General features: G+C 38.7%; 1 protein-coding gene across 1 annotated transcript in view; it reads right to left on the bottom strand.

Annotated features, from left to right (window-relative positions):
- The window catches only part of KCNH1 (potassium voltage-gated channel subfamily H member 1), a 257,125-nt gene that overhangs the window by 215,305 nt on the left and 19,177 nt on the right, over nucleotides 1–22,643 (bottom strand). Inside the window, exons 2-3 of the mRNA XM_070734479.1 lie at nucleotides 6,745–6,868; nucleotides 3,023–3,129 (exon numbers count right to left, since the gene is read on the bottom strand). Of these exons, the coding sequence (XP_070590580.1) occupies nucleotides 3,023–3,129; nucleotides 6,745–6,868 (231 nt within the window). The remainder of the gene's footprint in view (nucleotides 1–3,022; nucleotides 3,130–6,744; nucleotides 6,869–22,643) is intronic.

Genomic DNA, 22,643 nt, shown 5'->3' with positions numbered 1-22,643 from the left:
CAGGGGCCTTTGGAAGGCGCCCAGGGAAGGGGGGGGATTGGGGGTGGCTGCAGCGGCTTCTCGTCCTCCTCATCTGGCTGCTAATGCCCGCCCGGCCCCTCTTGCAGTCCCTTCACGGAGCGCTTTTGTCCCAGGCTGTCAGCGAAAGGGCTGCAGGACAGGCGGGGCAGGCGTTCTTCTCACAGCTGAGGCAGAATTTGGAATGTCGGGGGTGTGTGCGTGCGGGCTCCGCATCCCCCTGCCACCCGGAACATTTAAAATAAGAAAAACCTTCGCCGGCCTCCGCAGAGAAGAAAGGAAGAGAGAGAAAGAGAGACAGAGCAAGAGAGACATAGCAAGAGAGGCAGAGAGAGAGAGAGAAAGAGAAAGAGAGAGAAAGAGAGCTAGCAAGAGAGAGAGAAAGAGAGACAGAGAAAGAGAGACAGAGAAAGAGAGACAGAGAGAGAGAGAAAGAGAGAAAGAAAGAAAGAAAGAGAGAGAGAGAATGAAAGAGAGATAGCAAGAGAGGCAGAGAGAGCAAGGGAGAGAGAAAGACATATAGGGAGGGAAGGAGGGAGAGAGAAAGAGAGCAAAAAAGAGAGGAAGAAAGAAAGAGGGATGGAGAGAGAGAAAGAAGGGAAGGAAGGAAGAGAGAGAAAGAGTGAGGGAGAAATAGAGCGAAATGGAGGAAGATTTTTTTTTGTCAAAACTTTTCTTTAGCCACCCCCCCACCCCACCCCGTTCAGTGTTCCCCAGGATTTTGAAAATATGAATAATGTGCCGCGGCTCAAAAAAGGTTGGGAAACACTGATCTAACCCACCGGAAGACTCGCTAATAATTTTTTAAAAATTGGATTGTGCAGAACTTGATGCTCTAACCCTTAAATTAAAAAACAAAGAAGACTCCGATTACTATAAAACATGGAACTCATTTTATGATTGGTTTAAGAGGAGAAATAGAAGCTTAAATTAAAATACGATAATAACAATATGTTAAGACATGTATTTATTGACAGAAAGATGAGATATGATGCATATACAATTGTTTTGTGAAGACAAAATCTTTATGTAATTAAATTAATTAACAAAGAGTGTACAGAAATGGTTTAAAAATAATGACAACAAAGAAGACATTGATAACCAAAAAGAATAATAGTGAATACCGATGTTCTATTCACCAAAAAATAATTTGATATTAGAAAGGATTGTAATTTCCCTCCTATCAAGAGGATATTGATGAGATATTTTTTTTGTTATTTGTTTATTGTGGTTATTGTTGTAATTGTCCGTTGTATATTTCTGTATATTCTTGTTTTGATTTTGTTGTTTTTTGTTTGGTTTGGTTTGTATTTTTTCTTTTCTTTTTTTGTGTATTGCAAATGTACAAATGTATATACGTTTTTGGTTATATTTTTAATGCAATTCAATAAAAATTACTTTAAAAAAAACAATTTCTGTAAAAAGACTGTTGCATCCAGAATCCTGTCTCAGAGTTGGCAACATCTCTTGCTATAACCTGATAGGCTAGAAAGAGAAAAAATAAATAAAAGATGACAACAGGAAATGATACAATGCTGAGTATTTACAGGATTCTTGTAAGAGTTTTACTGAGTCTTTGAAAATGGCCCACAAAATTAAAATGTATCCAGATTGCCAGTAGCAGTCAATGCCATGTGTAGCTTATTTTGAAGTTCCTCACATAAGTACATCACAGCTGGGACTTTATGGTGATTGCTGCAGGGAAGCCAAGGACTAATTAAGTTGGAAGGCTGATATACTCTCATTCTTCCTATCCCTAAGCAGTTTTTTAATTTGTATTTCTTATGCTAGCAAATGCCAGGAACCTCTGGTAGTTTCTCTAGGGTTCTTCAGTCAAAAGATTAGACGCAGTGGTTATGCTACTGTGAAAGACAACTTGCCTGAGAGGATAAACTTTCTGCTAAAATAAACAGTCATGGAAATCATCAACTGCTACCAGTTTATGGAGAGAATTAAAGAGGCACAACAGACCAGGATTCTCTGGTTCTTTCTCTTAGCAAACGGTGAAATCAGGATGTTAGGTGAACTGGAATCAACTACTTTTCCCCTCATGGGACATTCCAAATAAAAATTGTTTTTCTGAAGTTGCTGTTGACTATCAGGGATCAAGATACTCTGTATTAGAGGCAATATTCCACTCCATTTTATGTAGGGTTTTTTTAAGATCCATAAAAAAGATTCTCAGCTATTTTCATTTGTAACTTTAAAAAAATAACATACATTTTTTTAATACTTATTTATCTATGTAAATCCCATAATATGTATTTGGTTTTACACAAAATCTTGCAATACCATTTGCTACAAAAAATATTTGATATAAACATTTTAAGTATGTATATACATACATATGTAAGGTTTTTTTTCCCTTTTTTATATATATAATTCAAGACAACTTTTAAAAACAAATGTGGAAAAAGAATCCTAAGAAAGAGGCTTTTTGTGTAGATTTTTTACTGGAATCTATATCACCACTGGTCCCTCTGAAAAACTGTTTCCATGGCAAGTATCTTTGCTATAACTACTAGACAACTGGGGGTACAGAATGAGTATGAAAACAATGGCATAATGAGATTGGGTATTCATATTCGACAATTAATGTTAGGAATGAATAATTAAGCTACTTTCTCTGGGGAAATAATTCAGTTTGTTTGTTCCCTAAGTAAAAGCAGTTGAGGAGTCTTATAATGGAACTTCCAAGTTCCAGGTAGCCCAAGTATGCCTTACCAATGTTACTCGATTTTCTAATTTATCACTGGGCAGGAAGGGTGTTTCATGTGAAAAATGTACTGATCTTGAAGTGAAAAGTAGAAAAGGCAGTTAGCACTGCAAACATCATCCCCATGCAAACTGCTTGTTTTCTTAATAGGACAGAAATACATGTGGTTGGGAAACTATCAATGAAAAAAGGACAGGGAGAGAAATACCTACAAGAGCCATTCCTGCAACAGCAGCAAAACCCAATTCAGGGGACATTGTTGAAAAAGAAGCCAGAAAGTTAACTTACTATTTTTCTTGTACATCAAGATTTCAAATGAGTTCACCTCATAGTTCTCAAAAGTTTGCCGAACCTTATCAATTGTGTCTTTATCTGTCAGCTCTCCATACATGAAACTGCAAGGAAATAAACAAACAAGACAGATGAGTATCACAAGCCAGACCTTATGGCACAAGCTTAAATTATATTAAGTATTCTTTGAGTACCTTTTCCGAACTCAATTTCATAGAGAATAGGATTTGCTGTTTATCTTACACGCCGCTCCAATCAGCAAACTGGCATTGAGAGGCTTACTAACGTTGCTCAAAAATAGTTTTTTTATAATTATAAGAACCGTAATAACAATTTGTTGTTAAGATTAAATGATATTTGTCTGCTAGAAAACCATGTCCTGTTGATGGGACCAATTCCCCTTTCTTCCTATAATTCCTCAAAACTATTATTTATTTATTTATTTATTTATTTATTTATTTATTTATTTATTTGTCAAATATGTATAGGATAGTAGTTTGTATAAACATAACATAAGTAAAAAGTAATGATAAAAGAGAAATCCTGAGTAGAAGTCTGCTTGGGCATTTTTGGAAATAACTGAATTAGAAGAAGCCATGATACAATGAGAATTTCACAATAAATATTGGCTCCCACATATTATGTGCTTCTTTTTGCTGGGCCATCTCTCTGCATGTGCATTTGCAATTCCATGCGCACTCCTTAGAAGCCATTTCTTCTCAGGGAACTAAGGAATTCGATTTTCAAGACAAAAGACTATGGACTTCTCAAATAGAAGATGCTTGGCAATTCCCAAAAGGGTAATTCTCCAAGATTCTTGGCAACCAGTAATGGCAATTAATGTGATAAAAAACTACATTAAGTTCATGGCAAGAGAAAGGATAAAAACCTGATTGGTGCAAAAAGGGAGATTCAATAGTTGTTTAGCTCAGTAGTGCTACATTACCCACTATGGAGAAGGATGCGAAGAATCAAAGAAACGAGGAGTCAGCTAGGACAAAGAGTTTAGCACAGCAATTTCATACTGTGTTTTATTCAGGCACAGGGAATTAACTTTGGACTCTTTATTCAAGAGTAGCAAAGATGCCAACTTCTCCTCTTCCCAGAAAACTGATTTTAGAGTTTTGACAGCAGCAGCACCTGAATAACCTCAGATAACCTCAAAAAGTGAAAGCAAGTTCATATGGTGAGTGGTCTGGTTTAAAAACAAAACAAAATACCTAGGAGTCTCACATTCTGGATATTTTAAAAAATATCCAGAAGCAAAAGTAAACCAGTTCCAGACTGTTGCTAGAAAACAATTTGAATTGTTTTCAAATTGAAAATACTATCTATCTATCTATCTATCTATCTATCTATCTATCTATCTATCTATCTATCTATCTATCTATCTACTTACCTACCTATCTATCTAGCTATCTATCTAGCTATTTTGTATGCCGCCCATCTCCCTAGGGACTCTAATAGCTCACAACCAAAAATAAAACACACTAATAATATTAAAACCTCTAAAAACAACGTAGTATGAAGCACGTTGGGAGAAACCTTTTTTAATATTAACAACCTCACTGTAAAATCTGAATCCAGTTGGTAAAGGGCTAGGCTGAACAATATGGTTGCACAACAAATTGATGATGATGATAATGATGATGATGATGATGATAATAATAATAATAATAATAATTTTAAAAAAAACAATAACAACAGAGTTGGAAGGGACCTTGTAGGTCTTCTAGTCCAACCCCCTGCTTAGGCAGGAAACCCTAGAACACTTCAGACAAATGGTTATCCAACATCTTCTTAAAAACTTCCAGTGCATTCACAACTTCTGGAGTCAAGCTGTTTCACTGATTCATTATTCTAACTGTCAGGAAATTCCTCCTTAGTTCTAAGTTGCTTCTCTCCTTGATTAGTTTCCACCCATTGCTTCTTGTTCTACCTCAGGTGGTTTGGAGAATAGCCTGACTCCCTCTTTGTGGCAGCGCCTGAGATATTGGAACATTACTATCATGTCTCCCCTAGTCCTTCTTTTCATTAAACTAGCCGTGCACCAGTTCCTGCAACCATTCTTCATACGTTTTAGAAGGGAAAAGGGAAGGAGAAAATAGAAAGGGAAGGAGGGTATACGAGCCTCCACATGGCATTGTTGGCACAATTTAATGTTAAACCAAAACTGCATAATCAGTTCCTTAGTAGTATTTAAACTAGGAGTTAATTGAAAATATACTATTTAATAGTATGGTAAAATGTGGGAGAATAAAGAAATAAAATATGACAATTCTGTTAGTAAATTTAGATCACCGGCTCATCTAAATAATCTCAACACATATGCATTAAGAACCTTATTATACATATAAGCCATTAAAAACTGGGAATAGCATTTAGCATTAGCATTTAGACTTATATACTGCTTCACGGTGCTTTACTGCCCTCTCTAAGAAATTTACAGGGAGCCAGCTTATTGGCCCCAACAATCTGGGCCCTCAGTTTACCAACCTTGGAAGGATGAAAGGCTGAGTCAACCTTGAGCCTACTGAGATTAAATCTGCAAAATTGCTGGCAATTGGTGATCAGCAGTAGTAGCTTGCAATACTGCACTCTAACCACTGCACCACGGAGGCTCTCTGTATGGCAGTGTTTTTCAACCAGTGTGCCGTGGCACACTAGTGTGCTGTGAGACATGGTCAGGTGTGCCGCGAAGCTCAGAGAGAGAAAGAAAGCAAGGGAGAGAGAGAAAGAGTGAGAAAGAGCAAGAGAGAGAGAAAGAGAACAAGAGAGAGAGAAAGAGAACAAGAGAAAGAAAGCAAGAGAGAGAAAGGGAGAGAAAGAAAGAGAGAGAGAAAGAGAGGGAGGGAAGGAGAGAGAGAGAAAGACATAGAGGGAGGGAGGGAGGGAGGGAGAGAGAAAGAGAGCAAAAAAGAGAGGAAGGAAGGAAGAGAAAGAAAGAGGGATGGAGAGAGAAAAAGAAAGGGGAAGGAAGGGAGATAAAGTGGGAGAGAGAAATAGAGCGAAAGGGAGGAAGAGAGAGAATTTTTTTGTCCAAACTTTTTTTAACACCCCCCGCCCCCGCCCCACTCAATGTGCCCCAGGGTTTTGTAAATGTAAAAAATGTGCTGCGGCTCAAAAAAGGTTGAGAATCACTGCTGTAGGGAATGTGATTTAAGATATGGTTTAACATATGATGGGCACTAAATTTTGAAGGTAGGTTTACAAACATGACTTATCAGTGGGAAATTAATAATTATAGATTGTATCATAAGAAAATGTAGATCCAAATCCTAGTTCAGCCCTGTAACTTGCTACAAAACTGACCAAATGAGAGCCAATTTGCTGTAATGGTAAAGGCACCAGGATACTGTGAGTTGTAGTCCTGCCATAGGCACAAAGCTAGCTAGGTGATCTTGGGCCATTCTCTCTCTCAGCTCAGGAAAAAGGCAAGGTTAAACAACTTTCAAAATATTGTCAAGAAGTAGTTGCCAGGAGTCAAGATTGACTTGAAGAGGCATACACAATTTCCTTTAGATGGGAACAGCTTATATGTAAGCTTCTGGGAAGATAGAAAGGATCCACAATGCCATTCCTTCCCTGATCTTGACAGTACACATTCTGTGGTTTAAAATCCAAGGGACTCATTTTGTTTGATCAAGAACACAGAAATATTACCAGTTACTTTACAGAAATATAAGCCAGTAACTGTAAGTACGCCTGTACTGAAATACCTGCAGGTGCTGCTTTTTTGCATAACTTCTGCTCGGTGGTATCCTGATAGCTTGCAGAATCCATCATTGCTGTATACAACGGGCCAATCGACTATCTGCGCATTACCCAGGACAAAATTTGTATCTGTTTGAAACAACAGTTCTATTAGATAAAGAAGTTCCATGGCATATTGATTATACAATAGACTTTTCCTTGTTCTCTTCTCTAGGTCAAATATTATCTGGCACAAAAGAGTTAGAGAAACTTGGTAATCTTATCTTTATATATGTTCCCCACCTCAGAGTTTTAGAATATTTTTTGGCCTGAGAAACTTGCTTTCATTCCAACAACTAATGGCTAAATTAGATATGACATTAATTGCCTGGACACGGGTTTGTTTTTTTTTAAAAAAAGAACATTAGAGTAACTGCAAAGAGTGCAGTTACTCTAATGTAACTGCACTCTCTGTAGTTCACTCAGGGGTGAAATCCAAAACTTTTCCCTACCAGGTCTGTGGGTGTGGCTTGGTGGGCATGACAGGGAAAGAATACTACAAAATCTCCATCCCCTTCCTACTCTGGGGCCAGCCAGAGGTGATATTTGCCGGTTCTTCGAACTACTCAAAATTTTCGCTACTGGTTCCCCAGAACCTGTCAGAACCTGCTGAATTATACCCCTGGATTCACCCCTTTCGTAACTGTCTTGGTTTTGATCAGATTGCTATTTGCATCTGCAGTTCAGAGGCTATTTGAATTGTTCTTGTTGTAAACTGAACTGATAATGAATTAATATTTTGACATTGTCACTGCCAGTGAAGGCTACCAAAATGTTTACTACCACACTGTGGGCGTGGCTTATGCAGGACGCCTTGCATTTTCTTTTAACATCTTTCAGTGCAAATTAGGTTCTGTTCTGTCGGGTTCTCTGGTAGGAGCCTCCCGAAAATTCAAGGGTACAAATTTCAGACACACACACGCTTGAAAATTAAAAAAAAAATTTATCCCACCCCACCTCTCGGGGGGGGGGGGGGGAGGGAGGAGGAGGAAGAAGAGGAATCCAAAGCTACTTTCAGGCAAAGCCTCCACTGTGTTTTCTCAACTGACAATGTAGGTCAGTTGAAGAGAGGCACCTGAAAGGAATATTTTGAAAGAGAAGTAAAGAACTGCCCAAAAACAGAAATAAAAGGCAGAGAAAATCAGAGAGACAGAAGCTTTTCTCCATCTGGAGAAGGAAAGAAGGAAGGAAGGAGAAATGAAGGGAACAAGGAAGGAAGGAAGGAAGGAAGGAAGGAAGGAAGGAAGGAAGGAAGGAAGGAAGGAAGGAAGGAAGGAAGAGGTGGACAGTTAATTTATAATTATAATATACAGTTATATCTATAATATATACATATAATATAATATAATATATAATTATAATTTATAATTATAATATAATTAACTCAGTTCTACCCAATAATATACAGTATTGGGTAGAACTGAGTTAATTATATTAATCCAGCCCTCTAAAACCATCCAATTTCCCATGCAGCCCCATAGCAAAATTAATTGCCCACCCCTGGATTAGGAAAAGGCGACTTATTTAAAGGGAAACACCAGGACAGTTGTCACAGAGTCCACAGCCAGGTCAAGCAGCCTGCAGTAAAGCCCACCACCACAAGGCCCATGAGAAGCTGGTGGCAGCTGCTGCATCTGCTCCTCTGGTTCCGGGGGGGGGGGTCTGAAAGTGCATGCACAGCCCCAGGACACATGCTTGCCTTCGAGAGCCCTGCCGCTGCTGCTGCCCCCCTTCTCAGCCCCAGAGAGGCAGTAGATGCATCTTCACTAAGGGCCGCCAACCTTGGAAGGAAGTGTCCATTGCATTCCCAATGGACAGCAAACTCTGACTGCTCCTTGGACTGGAGGCTGTTTATCAAGATTTCTCCACCAAAATTTTCTTGCAGACCACCAGTTGTCCAAGGACCACTGGTTGATGACCTTAGAAAGTATATTTCCAATTTCATTCCCCAAACTCAAGCCATTGTATTCCCAGCCAATTTTGTCAAGTAAATTTGAAATTAACTAGCAGATTGGCTGCTTTTGAGTCCAGGTTCTTACTCTTCCAAATTTGGCATGGATTTAAATTACACAAGTCAAAAAATTAATGCCTTTGTGACTGGGATTTAGACTCAAAGCCCTAGGGCTCTAAATCACCATTCAGAGTAGCAAAATTTGACATCTATGGCAGGAACACAGTGGCCTCATGTCGGCACCTGGTTTGCCTTGCATCTGCAGATATTCATAAAATGTGAGGCTACCTAACAGCATCAGTCACTGAAGGCCACAGTCCCAGCTGCACCTCTAAACCCAAATATAGTACAGTTCTGTTTCAACATTTGGCAGTTCATGTATTTGCTGCAAAGTATTTGCAAGTACTGCAAAAAAAATTATCCAAGTTATAGCAAGTGTTAACAAAGCCATAAATATCATAAGAAGCAATGGTCAGCCAGTTGCCTAATAGCACTCTGATGACTTGCCCTGTTGTATAGCTAGTCATTATCTCAGACATTAACAACCTTGAAAATGTCCAAAGATACTTCACCAGGAGAGCCCTTCACTCCTCCAATCGAAACAGAATACCCTACGAGACTAGACTTTCAATCCTGGGCCTAGAAAGCTTAGAACTAAGACGCCTTAAACATGATCTAAGTATTGCCCACAAGATCATATGCTGCAACGTCCTGCCTGTTGGCGACTACTTCAGCTTCAACCACAACAACACAAGAGCACACAACAGATTTAAACTTAATATTAACCACTCCAAACTTGACTGTAAAAAATACGACTTCAATAACCGAGTTGTTGAAGCGTGGAACTCATTACCGGACTCCATAGTATCATCCCCAAACCCCCAACACTTTACCCTTAGATTATTCATGGTTGACCTATCCAGGTTCCTAAGAGGTCAGTAAGGGGTGAGTACAAGTGCACTAGAGTGTCTTCCATCCCCTGTCCTATTGCTCTCCTATATCTCCTAAACCTTTCTTCTATTCCTATATCTCTTCTTCTACTCTTTCATTGATATGTTCTATTCCTATAACTTCTCTTCTATTCTTTCTTAGATATATTTTACTATGAGTATATCCTCTATAACCTTCATCATGTATTTTATTATGTGTATACCCACTAAAACCCTCACTGTGTATTGGACAAAATAAATAAATCAATAAATAAAATAAATAAATAAATAAATAGTCTAAAGAATCATGTGTTGACGCATGATCTTCTCATGAAACAAAGGCAATATGATGCACATCATGCATGACCAATATTAACGAGCAGTGTCATTCTCTGAGATAGTATCTTAAATTTCAAAGTTATTGACAGAATGTAGCACATGATGTCACATTTTCCATGGTTATGTCTTTTTATGTCATTAAACCATTATATACACCATACCAATGGCAGCCTATAAATTATCACAGAATGTGTGCCCTCACACTATATCCTTTCATATATACATATGAAAGGTTTCTGAAATGTTTCTTTATTCACAGGATCAAAGTGTTGGGGGGGGATGAAGCCCCTCTCAATGAAGACCGCTGTTCTCTTTTCCAAATACTTTAATAACTTAAAAAGCAGGCTACTAAGTTCTTTTTCTTTTCTTTTTTCAGTGTTGTGATACCTAATAGATAGACATTGATGTCCGCCATAGTCCAAATCAGTATTCTTATATTTTGTTGCAAGATTAATTCCACCCAACAGGAATGATTAATGAAGATCAAACAATCCTGAGATTAAAAACAACCTAAAGGCATTTGTGGGAAAAGTGGAAAATTATTAATAAAACAATAATTTATTTACTTCTTGACAGAAACAAGTAAAGAAAGACTTTATGGATTGTGATGTTTTATTATTTTAATACAACACTAATTTTTTAACACAACTCTTCCCAAAGATCAGGTCCCCATTTCCCACAAATAAGATTTATAAAATCTGTTTTTGCTTTGGTTTGTTCACTGTTCAATAGTTAGGTGAGAATTCTGATGTGTTAAAATGCTTCCCAATATCACAAAGCTGATGTTGTTTCCAGAAATTAATCAATACAACCTCACCTGTCTTTTAAATAGATACTGAACGTGCATACATTACTTGAAAAACATAAACATTCACAACCATCATGACTCATGTAACAATTCCTTGTGTTTCAGTGGTAGTCAATATGTTCAGTATGCATGCCAGGACTTATATTTGTAAACTTATGCAACATCAAGATCCTTGCAATGCAACAGTTATTCCTATAATTGGGGTGCATACAAATTGGTATAACTAAATGACTGCACTGTTATAAGAATACAAAAAGCTGCCTAATGCTACATCAGAATATTTATGTGAGCATTGTTAACAGTATATGATTGGGAATGAGTTTTATATCAAGCAAAGTGAGGGTGTTCGCAACATATTGAACCTAGGGTCATTTGTGTATCACTATAGAAGCCATTAATGTGTCTCTGTTCGGTATCAAGTTATCAACTCACCAGATGGAGCTCTTGCAATTCCAATTCCTTGCAAGAATATCTCCTTGCCTCAAAGCTGCAAATGACTTATGGGAATAGACCAAGAAGGAGCAAAGGGGAGCAAAGTACAATAATATCAGAATAGCAGTTGTCTAATGGGTATTGTTGTTTTTCTAGTAGTTGTATTTCGATCTATAAACAGTTTTCCGCAGATACACTCTAGATCAGTGATGGCGAACCTATGGCACGGGTGCCACAGGTGGCATGCAGAGCCATATCTGCTGGCACGTGAGCTGTTGCTCTAGCTCAGCTCCAACATGCACGTGTGTGCCGGCTAGCTGATTTTTGCCTTGCACAGAGGCTCTGGGAGGGTGTTTTGGCTTCCAGAGAGCCTCCAGAGGGATAGGGGAGGATGTTTTTTTACCCTCCCACAGCTCCAGAGAAGCATTTGGAGCCTGGGGAGGGCAAAACACGAACCTACTGAGCCCACCAGAAGTTGGGAAACAGTCCATTTCTGGTCTCCGGAGGACCGCCAGGAATGGGGGAAGCTGTTTTCATCCTCTCCAGGCATTGAATTATGGGTGTGGGTACTCGCGCATGCACAATAGCATGTGTGCATGCTATTTCGGCACCTGAGGAGAAAAAGGTTCGCCAACACTGCTCTAGATGGGTTTTTTCCCCACTTTATAGACCATGTATTTTTAAAAAAAAGTTGCTGGGGATTTCTTTCAGTCATTTTCAACCCTGATCCAAAACCATGAGTGGGGGAAAAGCAATCAAAGCTGTTTTAGCCACCAAAGCATCATACAACAGAGGTGAACAAACAAGTCAGTCCTAGAATAGATCAACCCTGACTTACTCTTTAGAAGGGCAGATCCTGAAGAAGAAACTCAAATACTTTGGCCACCTAATGAGAAGGAAAGACTCACTGGAGAAGAGCCTAATGCTGGGAAAGATTGAGGGCAAAAACAGAAGGGGACGACAGAGAATGAGTTGCTGGAGTCACTGACAAAGTTGACGTGAGTTTAAATGGACTCAGGGGGATGGTAGAGGACAGAAATGCCAGGAGGAATGTTGTCCATGGGGTTGCAATGGTTTGGACATGACTGCGCAACAGCAACAGTTCGGAAACTTCAGATCGTGCAGAATGCAGCTGCGAGAGCTATCATGGGCTTTCCTAAATATACCCATGTTACACCAACACTCCACAATCTGCATTGGTTGCCGATCAGTTTCCGGTCACAATTCAAAGTGTTGGTTATGACCTATAAAGCCCTTCATGGCATCGGACCAGAATATCTCCGGCACCGCCTTCTGCTGCATGAATCCCAGCGACCAGTTAGGTCTCACAGAGTTGGCCTTCTCTGGGTTCTGTCAACTAAACAATGTCGTTTGGCGGGACTCAGGGGAAGAGCCTTCTCTGTGGTGGCCCCGACCCTTTGGAACCAATTTCCCCCAGATATCAGAGTTGCCCCCACCCTCCTTACCTTTCGTAAGCTCCTTAAAACCCACCTCTGTCGTCAGGCATGGGGGAATTGAGACTTTCCCTTCTCCCTAGGCTTATAACATTTATGCATGGTATGTCTGTATGTATGATTGGTTTCTTAAATTAGGGTTTTTAAATTAACTTAAATATTAGATTTGTTTATATTGTCTTATTATTGTTGTTAGCCGCCCCGAGTCTATGGAGAGGGGCAGCATACAAATCTAATAAATAAAATAAAATAAATAAATAAACTATATAAGGAATCTTTAACCAAGATCAGTAGGTCTACCATCCACTTAAATCTGCTGAAAAGTTTATCTAAGACCAGCAATAATAAGTTTCATTTAATTAACTAAGGGTAGGCAAGCAGCTTATAGCCTTCAACCAAATCCCAAATGTTGCCTGCAAGAAATTGGCTTGGCCAGTGATATGTTCCTCTCTCAAAGACTACTTGGTGAGAATAAGTCAAGAAGTAAAAGAAAAATCAGGATGAGAAAGAGGTAAATGAAAGGGGAAGAAGACCATTTCTCAGTTTAGCTTAGGGCTTTTACCCACTATCAACATACAGTTTGAAAAGATTTATTCGGGAGAAGTTTTTCAACCAGTCTACTATAGCAGTTGGGTTTCATGCAGATAAAACATTTGAAAACAAATGGCTTTTTAAGCATGTGTGGAGGCTTCCAAATTAAAAGGATCTACTACTCTTTCAGTAAAATAATATTTTCTCATGTTGCCTTTGATCTTTCCCCCAACTAACACAATCTGAAGTTAGTTGGGGGAAAGATCAAAGGCAACATGAGAAAATATTATTTTACTGAAAGAGTAGTAGATCCTTGGAACAAACTTCCAGCAAACGTGGTTGGTAAATCCACAGTAACTGAATTTAAACATGCCTGGGATAAACATATATCCATCCTAAGATAAAATACAGGAAATAGTATAAGGGCAGACTAGATGGACCGTGAGGTCTTTTTCTGCCGTCAGTCTTCTATGTTTCTATGTTTCTATGTTTCTAAAAAAAACACCAAAGCAGAGACTCAAAATTGTAATCTTTCTGGGGGTGGCTTAATGTGTTCATGGTGACAAAGATGCACACATAGGATTTTTATACAGTTCTATGTTGATATTGCCGTTGTTGGTTTTTTTGGAAAAGTAAAATATGGTGAGATGAGACATTATTGCTATCATCAGCAACAGAAAGACACAAATCAGGGAAATTGGAACATCCAGGTTTATAAACTTTCCTCTCCCCAAAACTAAGAATACCCCTTTTTCCAACAGAAATAACTTTTGGGTAATTTTATTTTTTTATTTTTCTCCATACAAGCTTCTTCAATACATGTTAGAATATTTTCATATTATAATAAAAACAATATTGAGTTAGTAAATTATTTATAATTAATCTCCCAAAAAAATTATTAGTTCCCAATTAAGTTCCCAATTAATCCAGCCCCCCCAACATTGACTCTAATTTGTTGTCTAGATGGAACAGAAATAACTTTATGTACCTTTTGCTGTGATATATGATGAGAATATAACAGCAGGACATTTTAGCTTCGCTCCTGCATTGTTATATCTCTTCACTTTTGCTTAGTTTGTTGCAGCATTTTCCACTAACAGTAAAGTATGTTTAGCTTTACTATAATTAATACTTTGAACAATTTCTCCCAAATTTTCTTCATGCAATCCAAATCCTATAAATATTAAACTCCTATTAGCTGTCTACATGGTTCCACAAATCTAGGCTGCAAGAACTGGAATACTAAAAAGGCAATACTACAGGTGGTCCTTAAGAACATAAGAACATAAGAAGAGCCATGCTGAATCAGGCCAAAGCCCATCAAGTCCAGCATTCTGTGTCACACAGTGGCCCACCAATTGTACATGGGGATCTTGAGCAGAAAGAGAAAGCAAAACCCTCCCTTTCCCTTGACCCCCAACAAATAATACTCAAGGGAATCCTGCCTGCCTCAACCAACATAGAGGCAGCACACCAACAGCAGTTGTGAGCAGAATTTCCATTGCTAAGTGATGCGGTCATAAAACACAGTATAAATAGAGTAGAGCATGATAATTATATTGGGTTGGCCGTGAAAGCACAATTAGAATAGGCGAACATAATGAAACATTGTGAGAAATAGATAAAATGATATATGAGTTGGGAATCTTTTATTAAAGGATTTTAGATAAAAGAAATTTATAGTGATTAGGCGAATTGATAATTGAATACTATATTTCCATTAAGAACTGAATGTAATGATAGAATTTAATTGATATAATTTGGTTTACTTTATTTCCTTGGGAATGATATGGTTATGATAATATCTTGTAAGATTTGGATGATAAAGTATGGATAATTAATATTTAAGACTAAATAACTTTTCTTTTTGAAAGGTAATTAGTATATGATAAGGGTAAAGAAAATTTTAAGAGATAAATAAGGATGTATGATAATTGAAAATAATCACTGGTCTAAATGTAATAAAATTTAATAAATAAGTTAAGCAAATAGATGAGATGTAATAGCAAATAGTATTGTAAGTTTGTATAATGATATTGAAAAAGTGTGATCATATTCAGTTTGAGATTATGGATAAGAGGATGAATTCGGCCAATGAAACTAATCTGCGGGAACTGATAAGACAAGGTAAAAGGACATGTGGTTAGTAGAATTTGAGACCAGGGTATAAAGAATAAATTAGAACTACTTTAAATATGCAAATAGATATACAGTGGTACCTCATCTTACAAACTTAATTCATTCCATGACGAGGTTCGTAAGGTGAAAACTTCATAAGATGAAACAATGTTTCCCATAGGAATCAATGTAAAAGCGAATAATGCATGCAAGCCCAAAACTTTTTGCCTTATGCTGCTGGGAATCCCCACCTCCGGACTTAGGTTGCCAGCCGAAGTGCCCGTTCTTGCACTGCTGGGATTCCCCTGAGGCTCCCCTCCCTGGGAAACCCCACCTCCGGACTTCTGTGTTCTTGCGATGCTGCGATTTCCCTGAGGCTCCCTTCGCTGGGAAACCCCACCTCTGCACTTCCGTTGCCAGCGAAGTGCCCATTTTTGCACTGCTGGGATTCCCCTGAGGCTCCCCTCGATGGGATTCAAAGCAGCGCCAGCAAAAATGAAGGGAATCCCAACGAGGGGAGCCTCAGGGAAATCGCAGCATCACAAAAACATGGAAGTCTGGAGGTGGGGTTTCCCAGCAAGGGGAGCCTCATGGGAATCCCAGCAGTGCAAAAATGGGCACTTCGCTGACAACGGAAGTCCAGATGTGGGGTTTCCCAGTGAGAGGAGCCTTCGGCTGGCAACGTAAGTCCGGAGGCAGGCATCCCAGCGGTGGTGGCTTGGGTTTGTAAAGTGGAAATAGTTTGGAAGAAGAGGCAAAAAAATCTTAAACACCGGGTTCATATCGCGAAAAGTTTGTTAGATGAGGCATTTGTAAGACGAGGTACCACTGTACTGCTCTTAAATTAAAATGGTATATAGAAAATATGGCCCCATTTTGGTGGAGGGGTATGAATGTGGTTTGGTGGTGGGCATTTTGAGCATCGAGCACACTGTTATGTGTTGTGTGAATGTTTTAATGTTATACTGTTATCATAAAAATCAATAAAAAAATTATTTAAAAAATGATATTCAAAAACTTTATATGAAAGTTTTCTAGGTCATAAAAGTAAAGGAGGCAGCATATTGTTGGATGATAAATACTGAATATAAATATAAATTCATTGTATTATATTGAAGATTGAAAGTGTATGATATGGCACTGTTTAAAAGTGGAGAAAAATTTAAAAAAACTTTTACCCACATAAAACACAATGTCATATAATCATATCATTTAGCAACAGGAATCCAGGCAATCCCAGGCTATGTTGCTAACTGATTCACACTCATTGTTAGGCAAGGATTCTTTTCATCCAAATCATTCATGGACTGATCCCTCCCAGCCCCAAGCCTCAGTAAGATAAGAGGCTGCCTCCTTTTCAGTTCTCCTTGTCCACCCATCTCCCCATCCATCTGTCCATTTTGACCACCACACTCACTTCACCACCTCTGCCAGTCCTGCATTCTGCCACCCTTATCTTCTTCCATTGCTGCTAAAACACACCTAGCTGGCCCTTCGCAAAGAAGCTGTTGGTTATGCTAAGCCTTCTTTCCAATGTTCAGCCAAATTGCATGCATGAGTCTTTGAAAGACTTCAAAAACATCCAAGCAGTAGAAGATCACAGGATTTCTGTCTTAAGTATCTTTTGCAACTTCATTACAAATTTGGAGGTGGATAGGAGTTTTTTTCATTAACTGAACATTTAGCAAGATCTTGATAGTATTAAAAACACTAAGCAAGGTCCTTTTGTTCTCTTAGGAAAAGTGGAATAAAGAGGAAATATGATAGAAATCTTGTGAGGCATTTGGTCCATTTCTAGATCATCAGATCCTGATTATAGTCACCCAGGCCCTAATTATCTCCAGATTGGACACCTGCAGTATGTTCTATATGGGGCTGCCCTTGAAGAGTATCTGGTACAGAATGCTACATTGTGGAGAATTACTGTATTTTTGGGACTATAAGGTACACCAGAGTACAAGAAGCACCTTAGTTTTGGGGAGGAAAGTAAGAAAAAAGTTAATTGGAGGTGCATCGGCCTCCCAGAATACCCCCAATCAGCTGTTCCCAGAGGTGAATTTTAGCAACAGGTTCATTGGTTGTGAGCTCTGCACCTTGCTTTTTTTTCTGCCTCTGAAACCTCCATTTCCGAGGCTTTTTTCCTGAAGTTCCATTTCAGAGGTTTTTTTCAGCCTCTGAAATCTCCGTTTGAGAGACTGGGTGGGGCTACGATGTTTTAATGTATTGTTATATTGTGAGCCACTCTGAGTCCTCGGAGAGGGGCGGCGTACAAATCTAATAAATAATAATAATAAATAATAAGATGAAGATGAGAATGAGGATGAGGAGGAAGGAGAGAGAGAGACAGAGAGAGAGAGAGAGAGAGAGAAAGAATGGGACAGGACAGGACAGAGATAAAATGTCTAAAATTATGCACAATAAAGCATGAAGGAAGTGATTATGGATTTATCTCTTTACTGCAATATTAAAACCCATCGTCATCTGGTGAGAAATCATAGGAAGCGTTTCCCATAGTGTAGAATTAAATTGGAAATTTAATGCTAGATGATATAGTGATGTCTGCTATCTTTGACATCTATAAAACATTACATAAATTTATCAAGGGTTATTCTCTCAAGATCATAAATCACAGACATTCAAATTATCTCCGTCTTTAGGAAATCCATTCCTTATGAAATAAGAATATAGAAAAGTAAACCCTGGCTTAGAATCATAGAAATATAGGGCTGGAAGGTGCTTTGGAGGTCTTTTAGTCTGATCACCCACCCAAGACAATCCCTAGTTATACCATTCTGGTGTAATAGCTGTCCAATCTTTTCTTGAAAAGATTCTGTGAGGCAAAATTGTTCTGTCAAGAAATTTCTCCTTAGCTCCAAACGGAAACTTTTAAACAAGCTTCTACCCACTGCTTCTTGTCCTACCCTCAGGACCTTTGGAGAACAAGTCAACCCTCTGTGGCTGCCATGATCAAAGACAGCTATCACGGCATTCTTCTTTGTTAGCCTAGAGATGCCAAGTACCTTCAGCCTTTCATCCAGACTCTTTTATCAACTCTGTTGCTGTTCTCTGCACTCTTTCTAGGGCCTCAGCATCTTTTTTGTATTGTGTAACCAGAACAAGTATGATGGTATTATCACTTCTTGTGATCTTGATGCCTCTTCGGAGAGGGGCGGCATACAAATCCAAATAATAAAATAAATAAATAAAAAATAAATAAATAACACAGCAGTAGTCCATCAGGATACCTAAATCCCTGTCAGAGATGCTATTGTTGAACCAAGTACCGCTTATTCCATACCTGTGCATTTGTTTTTCCCCCTGCTTAAGTGCAGGACTTTACTTTTGTCACCATTGACCTGCATCCTGTTGGACGTGGCCCAATGCTCAAGTCTGCCATGGACCACCAAACCCAACAACCAAGAGTTATATTCTGGAGTTGTTTTCCACCTTAGGTGCTGGGGGTCACACTATCTCCCAAAGAATCTAGAGCTGTAGCCTTGGACAAACTGAACACTCAGAAATCTCAAGGGCCCATAAATTGACTCAGCAGTGTTGTAAAGTAATCTGGAAAGGGGTAAGCAGAAAGGCCTGCAGATTTGGCCTAGAAAGTTTAGAACTAAGACACCTTAAACAAGATCTAAGTATTGCCCACAAGATCATATGCTGCAACATCCTGCCTGTCAGCGACTACTTCAGCTTCAACCACAACAACACAAGAGCACACAACAGATTTAAACTTAATATTAACCGCTCCAAACTTGACTGTAAAAAAATATGACTTCAGTAACCAAGTTGTCGAAGCGTGAAACTCATTACTGGACTCCATAGTGTCATCCCCAAACCCCCAACACTTTACCCTTAGATTATCTACGGTTGACCTATCCAGATTCCTAAGAGGTCAGTAAGGGGCGAGTACAAGTGCACCAGAGTGCCTTCGGTCCCCTGTCCTATTGCTCTCCTATATCTCCTATACCTTTCTTCTATTCCTATATCTCTTCTTCTACTCTTTCATTGATATGTTCTATTACTATATCTTCTTTTCTATTATTTCTTAGATATATTTTACTATGAGTATCTTCTCTATAACCTTCATCATGTATTTTACTATGTGTATATAGATATATACCCACTAAAACCCTCATTGTGTATTGGACAAAATAAATAAATAAATAAATTATAAGTCTTACTTGCCGAGGGAGTTCTTATAACCTGCAAAAACATCAAGGTTACCTCAACTCCTTCCAAATCCACTATATAGTTCAACCAAGAAAATCATTTATGTTGTTCTAAGCCTGGTAAATGAAAGCAAACACTAGCCCTATAAGATAATATCTCTTAGGAAGAAAAACAAGATAAACATTTATTTTACTAGGCACCGATAGCTTCTGGCTAAAATAATCGCTTAAAATCAATACCCTTGGCCTAACTAAAACTAACTTAAAGAAAAGCCAGCACAATTTTTATTTTGATGCCCTTAAGTTTTTACTCAACATTCCCCCCACTCCATGTGTCTCTATTACTGAATATGATCTTTTTTTTTTCTCATTAGGTCATCCTTGCTGAAGCAAAAAACAAGGACCCAAAACAACTAGCTTTAACTTTATTGTAAAGCTATATTACTGTAACAAACTCTTGAAACTCTGGAAGTACATCTCCTACCATCTTTACAGTCCAAGAAATCTTAATTGGGAATGCTGCTAAAAAGCTGCACAGAACAGCACCAACAACCCTATTAAGTGTTATGCCATTACAAGCCCCAATTAAGTCAGAAATGTAAATTCAAACACACACGCTGTTGTAAAGTAAACAGAGTCGGTTTATCAAAACAAAAGTATTGTACACATGCACTTTAAACAGCCAAAGTGCTCTCCCACAAACCACAAGCTTGGAATGCTGCGAAAAGCAAAAACAAAAACAGAGCAGATAAAGGCAGCTGTGAAGGCGTCACAGCCACCCCCCTTCAAGAGTCCACAGAATGTACTTAACTGTGAAATATCCCAAAAAGTGTTTGTAAATCCTGGAACAGTCCAAATCAAACAACACTCATCCTTCTCCAAACGGATAATCTCCCACGCACGCTCTCAGAGACGCTGGCAATTTATCAGCAGCCCCATTAGCCTAATTGCCCCAGCCACAGGTGTCCCCCCTTATCATCTATGATGCTTGCGCAGTTGTTCCCTTCTCGTCATAAACCTGCACCTGTGAGCATCTATTAATCTCTCTTCCTCTGAGTCTGATGAATCACTAATGGGGTCATTAGCTAATGGGCTGCCTGCATCTACCTCACCGTCCGATCCTGCTTCACTCCCAGAGTCTGCCCTTGACCCAGAATCTTCACTGTCCGAAGCTGTTGGCAGTAAAACCAGTCTCTGAGAACTTGAAGATTCTCCCAAACCAACATCCACAGTCCTCGGAGCAGGACTGGCCCAGAGCCAACCACAACATTAAGTAACCAATATCTTCATGAAGCCTGAATGAAGGAATCATAAACTCTTACAATCTGCATGGCTTGCCCATTTTCTCTTATATAATACTGCCATGTGAGAAATGCAGGCTGAGTGTGTGCAGAAACTATTTGAGATAGACCTCAAACAGGTCGGCAGTCCCTGGGTCGCTGTGGCTATGTATCTGGGAGAAATGGCCTCATCCTCTGTTTTCTTTACTAAGCAGACAGTTTGATGAGGGAGAAATGACAGCAAGGAAGATTGATTCTCTCCTCCTAGATTGCTTCTCAGCAGGGAAAACTGCAGTGGCAGAAATCATGATGATGTCCCGCTCTCTTTTACTTATATACACACACAACTCTCTACCAAGAAAGATATTGTCCTTCCATTGTCAAATGGAAGGAAACAAGAAACTATGCACTTCTCGAACATTGCGTTTTCAGGCCACCCCTATCCAAATTAAGAGTCCTTGGGTTTTCTGAAACTAAGAATATGGACTATTATCAATTCCAGAAGCACTAGATTTTATTGTTGCAGTTCTTTTCTTGTCTATAGCAATAGACCATGGTTCTTCCCTTGCTACTCCTTTGTTAATAGTGGGTTGGAGTCTGTTGTCTATTCAAAAAATAGTCCAGCTCAAGGAATAGTTTTGCCACAAACACCATAACTCCCAACAGTGTTAGTTTCAGAAAATCCAAATAATAATAACAACAACAACAACAACAACAACAACAACAACAATAATAATAATAATAATAATAATAATAATAAAATTTATTAGATTTGTATGCCGCCCCTTTCCGAAGACTCGGGGCAGCTCATATATCCTGAAAATGTTCAGAGTATGTTAGTAGATCCTTGTGCAAAGAATTGCAAATTGACTGCAAAGAAACACATTCTTTCTAAGCAGCTTCCATGTCATGATAAAGCCCGAAGCACAGCAAGCAGATTGGTTCTTCTGTCACTGGTTCCATGGAGCTGCTTTTCTCCATCTGGCTCCAATAACTTGTGTATTTATACACCCTGCTGCAGTCCAAATCAACTCTTGACGCTTACCTAACACATCCAATGTAAAACATTTGTACAAAAATTTAAAAATTAAAAACAATTAAATTAAAACAAAACAAAACCCTAAAGTTCAAATTAAGCAGTAAGAAATATATATATGTATGTATGTATGTATGTATGTATGTATGTATGTATGTATGTATATGTTTTTTTATGTCGGATCACCCTGGTATATTTTAAGGAACGTCACAGCTCCTTTTTTTTTTTGCCTCTAGGCCCAACCCAGGACCACTACAAGGCAGTTAACATATTAGGCGTGATATCCTGAATAGTTGGAGCTTGCAGGCTACTTAATTGTTTTGCAATGTGTGTTCTGAGTCTGGTTTCAGTTTCTATGGCTGGGATACGTTTGAGGGCTGGTTTCCAGATGTCTGGTAGGCGGGAGGTATCATCCCGCTTGTTCATATTTTGGGGATGTTTTTCTATCTCGATGGCTTCCATGATTATTCTTTTGCTGTAGTGTTCTGTTTTGGAAATTAATTTAGCACTGTCAAAATCAATTTCATGTCCTGTAGTTTTGAAGCATTGGAAAAGGGAGGAGGTTTTTCTTTTTTCCTTAATGCATTAAGGAAATTAATGCATTTCACCAAAACGTCGCATAGACACTCAAAATATTACACGGGGCAAAACCCGAACTCAGAACAATCTACATACATACATACATATACATATACACATACACACACACACACACACACACACACACACACACACATATATATATAAATGAAAGATGTCCAAGTCTAAATAGAACACTCTGCAAAACAGCTAAAACACAAAACTGCTTGATA

The sequence above is a fragment of the Erythrolamprus reginae genome, chromosome 1 (genome assembly GCF_031021105.1).
Source record: "Erythrolamprus reginae isolate rEryReg1 chromosome 1, rEryReg1.hap1, whole genome shotgun sequence".
Taxonomy (NCBI): domain Eukaryota; kingdom Metazoa; phylum Chordata; class Lepidosauria; order Squamata; family Dipsadidae; genus Erythrolamprus; species Erythrolamprus reginae.
This window is presented reverse-complemented; position numbering and strand designations above follow the sequence as displayed.